The sequence below is a fragment of the Panthera onca genome, chromosome A1 (genome assembly GCF_046562875.1).
Source record: "Panthera onca isolate mPanOnc1 chromosome A1, mPanOnc1 haplotype 2, whole genome shotgun sequence".
Taxonomy (NCBI): domain Eukaryota; kingdom Metazoa; phylum Chordata; class Mammalia; order Carnivora; family Felidae; genus Panthera; species Panthera onca.
Window position 1 is genome coordinate 186,786,894 of NC_138339.1, and position 7,632 is coordinate 186,794,525.

The window sequence follows — 7,632 nt, forward strand, 5'->3', positions numbered from 1 at the left end:
CCCACTAGCCTTGCACAACTTGCCTTTGGCCCCCAATTCCTTCTTCCCATTGATAAAAGCTGGAGCTCTTCAGAACCTTGGTACCTCATCTCGTATTCCAAACGGAATGTGTCCGAGGAGATGGTAGAGAAGGCTATCTGAATTTTATTCATTTTGAACCAGACTACATACAGGATATACATTTTGGACGGCAATCTCCCTCTCCTGCCCTAGTCCAGTGCCGGGGAAGAATATAGCCCCAGCCCTGCGCCGGTTGGGCGCCCCCTGGTGGCTGGATAGGCTGTAAACGCAGCGGCGCCTAAATTCACCCGGAGGCTCAAAGGACTTGGGCGTTGGACGAACAGCCAGGGCTGGGAAGACTCGACTCTCTCCTGCCCTTAGCCTCAGGGACACAGCGGAGCGGGCCGACCTAACCTTGTCCACCCTCACCGAGGGGTGGGGTGGGGGTAACGTAGGCCAGCACCCGGAAATAATGTATGCCACTTCCCCTGCCATCTCTTGTTCCAAACCCGGGACGAGTGGGGAGAGCCCTAGAGAAACATGGAGAATGAGGGCGAGAGCGCAGCGCAGTGGGGAGCGCGCCCGGGACATTCTAGAGCTAGAGCTCGGGAGAAGGCAGCGAGTGCCAGGGTAGCTACGAACGGATGTGAGCTGGCGCGGGACCCGGGGAATCAAGCACCACGTTTTCCTAGCATTATTTCAAGAATTCTAACCCCTCACGGGGGCAGGTGCTATTCGGGAGATTTAACCGTACTTCCCTGTAAAGTAAAAACATTCTGTAAATTATTAGAATCCAGTAACAGGAGTGTCTTGGGGGGGGGGCGGTAATTTCCCACCGGTGCTCCCACGTGCAAGCATGTTTCTTAGTAAATGAACGGCAGTTAGAGCAATGCTTATCTACGCGTTTTCTATCTTTACGTTTCTACTTTTTTAAGTGGGAAAATACAGACCACCTTCAAAACGTACAATAGGATCTTTTTGGGATACGTTCTAGGTGACAAAGAGGAGTCGGAAATGATGACTTCTGGTTGAGTGAAGGAAATCTGCAGTGGAACAGTGAGCCCCCTCCCATTTCAGAAGCCCGTCATGTCGACCTTGAGTTATCCTGTATGTGTTATTGAATTAAATAATTTTTATAAGGCATAGACTGTAGAATTTCCTTCACCTACTGCGTCAAACAAAACAGAAAGATCTTCAAAAAGCCTCCATCTATAGCTAATTCTTGAAAAAAAAAATCTAATATTAAAACAAAAACTACAGAGCGACACAATTAAAAGCAAATCTCGGCCAGAGCGTAAAGTACTTGAAACCCGAATCTGCATTCCGTTCCTCTCCTACAGGGCTGTGAGGTGGGGGAGGCGGTTTGTGCTGGTGCCTGGTGTATAATCGGGTTAATCCAGAAGACAAAGAATAAACCAATAGCCCTCCCACCTCACTTCCCGCTCCCCTTCCCCTCCCCCCTCTCCTCTCCCCGTCGCCCCCTCGAGGGGGAACAGAAAAGGGGAGAGGTGGGCTTGAAATGGATTCCGAATAAACTCTTAAAACCTGCAACTTGTTTTAATGCTAACACTGCGTGGCCCGGATTAGTTTTAAATGTTCATTCCCTTTTTTCCTAATGGCAAGGAGAAAGTTCCATAAGTCAGTCCGAGCCTAAAGCTCGTCCTCATGGCCTCTGGGGAACCTTAAGGTCAGTGTTTCCTTGAAACTAGATAAACTGACCCCGCCGTGCCCAGCCCGGCCCCGCGGGCGTCCCGCGTGACGGCGCCCGGGCTGCAGGACCGGCCCGGGGACGCGCGGGGCGGCGCGGTTGCCCTTTTGAATGCCTCCTGCGGCTCGGAGCGCTGGCGGGCGCTGAAGTGTGAGTGAATGTAGCCCCGCGGAGCCAATGAGCTGGGACCGGATGCGATATATCCTCTGGGACAACAACTGCTCTGTTCCGCCTCGGATCCACATGACGCCATTTACTGCTGCCGCGGCCGCCGCAGAGCTCCCTGCCTCCTCCGGAAAGGCGAGGGCGCAGGCCAACGGCGAGCCCCCCCGGCCGGGCCCCAGACCCTCCTCCTCCTCCTTCACCTCCTCCTCCGCACCCACCGCCCCCGCCTCGGCCTCTCCGCCGCGCCTCCACAACGCCCAGTCTGCACCGCCGAGAGCCGCGCGGCGCAGCGCGAGCGGAGGAGAGGGGCCGGCGGAGCGCGCAGCGCCCAGGCCCCCGCGCCCGCCCGGCCCGGCCCGCGCCCCCGCGCCACCTCCGCTCCGACGCGGCCGCGGCCGCACGACTTGGCCATCTGGCCTTAGATTCTGTGTAAGGCCGTTTTCTTTTTCTCCTTCGCTCATCTGCCGGGAAAGGAGACTCGCCGTTGGCGCTTCGGCCTCCAGTTCATTGAGAAAAAGGAAATACTCCGCGTGCGTTTCTAGAAGGGGGGTCGCCCCCAGCCCCGAACCCCGGAGTGTTCATCGGCTGGGGACTTGGCTCGGGATTTTCCTCGCCTTTTTTCCTCCCGCCGATCGCTCGGAACTTGGACTGAAGCAGAGTTAGGAAGAAGGGGGAAAAGTTTGCATCGGGGCTGGATTTTATTTGCACATCGCTTGGAAGAAGAGAATCCAACGGAGAGGGGTTGGTGCAAAGCCGCGATCACGGTGAGGCACGTTTGGCTCTTACCCTCCTGGCGCCGTGGCCGGCGCGTTGTGGGCAACATGGAGTAGATGCAGTCGGACCGGGAGTGGGGTCTGTCTTTCCTCAGGCCTCCCTTTCTCTAACCCCGCAGGTTCCCAGGGGGGATCCAGGGAGCTGCCTGTGGAACTGCCTCGCCCCAGGCTCGGCCTGCCTTGGCGGGGGCAGCAGTGCGCGCCGGGTACGGTGTCCCCAGCCCTAGGACCCCACGCGCCCGCGCTCTGGGGGGTTGGGGTGGCGGACCGCTCGTCGCGAGTCGGCTGCTGGCCCTACATTGACCGCGAATTCGGCGCTGAGAGCGGGAGAGGGAGGAGGAACACTTTGTGTTTTCCAGGTCCCCGTTGTAGGCGCCCGCATTTCTAACCTGTTCCGCTCCGGGGAAGGCAGGTCCTGGGTGAGGCTGTCCCGAGGCAGGGGCGCCAGCGGGACCGGGGACTCGTGGGTCGGGTCGCTCGCCTCACGGGGGCAGCGAGACCCCGCGAGTGAAAACTGGGCAGGGTGCCCGGCACCGAGGCTAGCCGGGTGCGGGTGGGAACGTCGCCCTGCCGGACGCCGGGGCTACGCTTCGGAAGTGGCAGCTCTTTCTTTTTTCCGTTCTCTGTGGTCGGCCTGGGTCACGCTTTTTTTTATTTTTGGAAGATTGGGCTGACCTAGCACAGGAAGAAAGTCATCAAGCGGTCGCGATCGTTTTCCATTACCTGAAAATAGGTACCAAAAGAGGATAGTTTTATTTCCTTTGAAGGGCTGATTTACTTTTTAGTCGCTGCTGCTGCTTTGAATTCGGGATCTTGTGCGTTTTTACAAAGCCATTTCTGTGCTTGCCCCACCCTTGTGCTGAAGTCCTTTCCCCTTAATCCTTAGTCTGATCACACACAGTTCTTCATGGGGGTTTCTAAGCACTTTCGGAGTGGGGAGTGGGGGGTGGGTGGCGTGCGCTGCGAAGGAGGCCAGAAATGGGCAGCAGTCATTTTTGTTAAAAAAAAAAAAAAAAATCCCTCCCAACCCCCCTATCAAAGATGCTAAAACTGCAAGCAAATCTGCGCGAAAGTTTCCAGACCAGGGATCTGCGTCCTGCAGACCCGGTTTGTTCAGTGAGGCCCTGGGACTTGCCCTTCTTTTATAAAGCAATTTTCCTTTCACTTTTTCTCTCCACCCAAAAGGAGATGGGTGTGCGGATCGCAGGCAATGCCCCTTCGGTCAGTGCGTGGTGGAGTTGCCCAGTGTACGTGGGTTAGACCTGTCCTGTCCGGGCAGCGGGTAAGTCAGGGCTTTCGGCGGCAGGGCTCGAAACCTGTGCCCGACACTCAAGGGCCTTAGCCAGAACGCCCTGCGGTGGGCTGCGTGACCCCTGCCTGGGGGCGGAGTGGCTCCCTCCAGTGCTCTGGGGTGGGGTATATTTTAGCCCGTAGGTCGGGAGGGGGAAGTGTGCTCCAGCGTTTCAAGGCACGTCCCCTAGGGAGGCGCCGGCACCCCCCCCCCCCCCCCGCCCCCTCCTGCTTGGCAGTCTTCGGATTGTGTGCAGGGGGAGGGCAGTTTAGCCCCTGGGCTGCGTCAGTCTCCCCGGAGAAAAGTCCCCCGGGGCTCCGACTGAGTCCCACCTGCTGGGGACGGTGTTGGGACGCCGATAGAGCCGATAGAGCCGATAAAACGGAGTGAAAGCAAAGATCAACGTTGTCTTGTCTGCCTTTCTGTTGGAAGTGAGATCCGGTTTCCAGCTCTGCCTTGTTCCGAGTTGGGAGGCGTGTGTCACCTGCCTGCGTCTCTCTTTTATAAAAATCGGAGAGTGGATGAAGGTTCACTTTTGCCCGTTTTTGTTCATTGTAGACTTGCCAGAGGGGATGATAGTTTCGAAATATACAGAGGGATTGCAATTACTTGTCAGAATGATAGATTTGAGACGTGACACCAATTTTTGAAACACTTCCTGTTATCACTAGTCGGTTTATGTCCTGAACTATTAAGGTTTTGGAAACGGGCAAAGCCATTAAGATTTTTGACGTAATTTATTTCTAAAACAGAACAATCTGTATGCTACATAATTTAAGATGTTCTCCTAGGCTATCAGGCTGTAAAATATTTGATCCTCAAGTTGTTGAGAAGTTGAAAATAAATTCGGCTGCTGGTTGATGATTGTGTAAGTTTGCTTTCTTGTGTTGCTGGCGCTTAACAGGATTTGAATGGATTTGTTTTTAATTTATAACTTGCTACTGTATACTTAATAATGCATGACTGTTGTAAAATTTGCAACTTCCTTGGGGGGGGTGACTATTTTCTTTTTTGCAAGTCACATTCATTCTACGGTATTCTAAAAAGTTCCTGAATACTGGATAAGTCATAGTTAAAGGTATCTGATGTAAAAACAGACACAATAAGAACCAAGAAAGAATTTCTGGGCTGCATTTATTGATGTTTAAGGCAAAAATGACCACAACAAACTTAAAAACCTATTTCCAATTTTGAATAAGTATTCAACTTTCATGTATGTCGGCGGCAATGTTATGGTCTAACGTTAGTTTCTTGCAATCTTTACTTTGAGCCTGAACCTTGCAATTTTATGTTCATTTGAATAAGGAATCGTTACCTGTGTGATTGAAACAACGATCAGCTTTGTGTAACTACACAACACAGGATTAGAGAATTGTCTAATCCTGCCATAACCTGCACTTTTTGATATGGTATTGGTCATATGGCTATTCTGGTAGCCTCCATAGCCACTCCATTTCAAATCCTGTTTCTCTAGGGGAGTGGAAAGCCAAGAGTTAATCCAGGTAGGCGGAGAGTGGGAAGTATCCTGGAGTGTAAACCAGCTCTTTCCTCTTGGTTTCCGCAGGAATTCAGATGTGTTCTAAGCCCGCTGGAGTGACCACACTTCCAAGACCTGATGGAGGCCAGAGCTCAGAGTGGCAGCGGGTCGCAGTCCTTGCTGCAGACACCCCGTGACAGTGGCAGGCAGCGCGGGGAGCCCGACCCCAGAGATGCCCTCACCCAGCAGGTACACGTGTTGTCTCTGGATCAGATCAGAGCCATCCGAAACACCAATGAGTACACAGAGGGGCCTACTGTGGTCCCGAGACCTGGGCTCAAGCCTGCTCCTCGCCCCTCCACTCAGCACAAACACGAGAGGCTCCATGGTCTGCCCGAGCACCGCCAGCCCCCCAGGCTCCAGCACCCACAGGTCCATTCTTCCGCACGAGCCTCTTTGTCCAGATCCATCAGCACAGTCAGTTCGGGGTCTCGGAGCAGTACGAGGACAAGTACCAGCAGCAGTTCCTCTGAACAGAGACTGTTGGGACCATCTTTCTCCTCGGGACCCGTCGCTGATGGGATAATCCGCGTGCAGCCCAAATCAGAGCTCAAGCCAGGTGAGCTTAAGCCACTGAGCAAGGAAGATTTGGGCCTGCACGCCTACAGGTGTGAGGACTGTGGCAAGTGCAAGTGTAAGGAGTGCACCTATCCTAGGCCTCTGCCATCAGACTGGATCTGCGACAAGCAGTGCCTTTGCTCAGCCCAAAACGTGATTGACTATGGGACTTGCGTGTGCTGTGTGAAAGGTCTCTTCTATCACTGTTCTAATGATGACGAGGATAACTGTGCGGACAACCCGTGTTCTTGCAGCCAGTCTCACTGTTGTACACGCTGGTCTGCCATGGGCGTCATGTCCCTCTTTTTGCCTTGTTTATGGTGTTACCTTCCAGCCAAGGGTTGCCTTAAATTGTGCCAGGGGTGTTATGACCGGGTTAACCGGCCTGGATGCCGCTGTAAAAACTCAAACACGGTTTGCTGCAAAGTTCCCACTGTCCCACCCAGGAACTTTGAAAAACCAACATAGCACCATTAATCAGGAATATGACAGTAATAAGGATTGTCTTTTGTTTTTGTTTTTGTTTTTGTTTTTTTTTAACGCATATGCAACCAACTAAACAGTTAGAATCTTGGCACTGTTAATAGAGGGTTGGGATAGCCTTCGCTGTTTGCAGTGAAATGCTTTTTGTCCATGTGCCGTTTTAACTGATATGCTTGTTAGAACTCAGCTAATGGAGCTCAAGGTATGGGATACAGAACTTGGGAACCCACGTGTTGCATAAGCTAAAACAACAGACACTCCCAGGCAAAGTTTTTGTTTGTGAATAGTACTTGCAAAATTTGTAAATTAGCAGATGACTTTTTTTTTCCCCATTGTTTTCTCCAGAGATAATGTGCTATATTTTTGTATATACAATAATATTTGCAACTGTGAAAAACACGTTGTGTCATGCTATATGGCACAGTCACAAAATATTATACTAATATGTTGTACATTCGGAAGAATGTGAATCAATCAGTATGTTTTTAGATTGTATTTTGCCTTACAGAAAAGCCTTTATTGTAAGACTCTGATTTCCCTTTGGACTTCATGTATATTGTACAGTTACAGTAAAATTCAACCTTTATTTTCTAATTTTTTCAACATATTGTTTAGTGTAAAGAATATTTATTTGAAGTTTTATTATTTTATAAAAAAGAATATTTATTTTAAGAGGCATCTTACAAATTTTGCCCCTTTTATGAGGATGTGATAGTTGCTGCAAATGAGGGGTTACAGATGCATATGTTCAATATAAAATAGAAAATATATTAACGTTTGAAATTAAACTGAGCTGTTTTGTCTTATTTTACCTTTGCTTTGTTTTTGTTTTTTGAAGTGAAAGAGACCACATTTTATGTTAAGGCTAGCATTTCCATGAAATAGTTTCACTTATCTATAAACTCTTCAAAGAGGAGGTTCAGTGATTTTTTTTCAGAGATAATTCTAGCAATCAGGAGGGAAATAACCGAGCATTTGACTCACCTGTATTAATCATGAGTGCTTGTTTTGGCCATATCGTTGTTACTGTTCTTGCCTTTTACAGATTTGTTGGCTTCCCTTTGTTTTCCTTGTTTTCTTTTTCTTTTAAATCTTAAACTCATTCAGGAGACTTCCC

The 7,632-nt window shown here is 50.7% G+C and overlaps 1 protein-coding gene across 1 annotated transcript; it reads left to right on the plus strand.

The window, feature by feature from the left end:
• The first annotated feature begins 2,525 nt into the window (after positions 1-2,525).
• Positions 2,526-7,303, plus strand: SPRY2 (sprouty RTK signaling antagonist 2). The gene is made up of 2 exons (XM_078432553.2): positions 2,526-2,637; positions 5,502-7,303. Exon 2 carries the CDS (start codon positions 5,553-5,555, stop codon positions 6,498-6,500), a length of 948 nt encoding a protein of 315 aa, XP_078288679.1. The 5' UTR covers positions 2,526-2,637; positions 5,502-5,552; the 3' UTR covers positions 6,501-7,303.
• Positions 7,304-7,632: the final 329 nt, after the last annotated feature.

Bases quoted from the DNA above. Each gene is read 5' to 3' on its own strand.
- SPRY2 (XM_078432553.2), top strand. From the start codon at position 5,553: ATGGAGGCCAGAGCTCAGAGTGGCAGCGGGTCGCAGTCCTTGCTGCAG.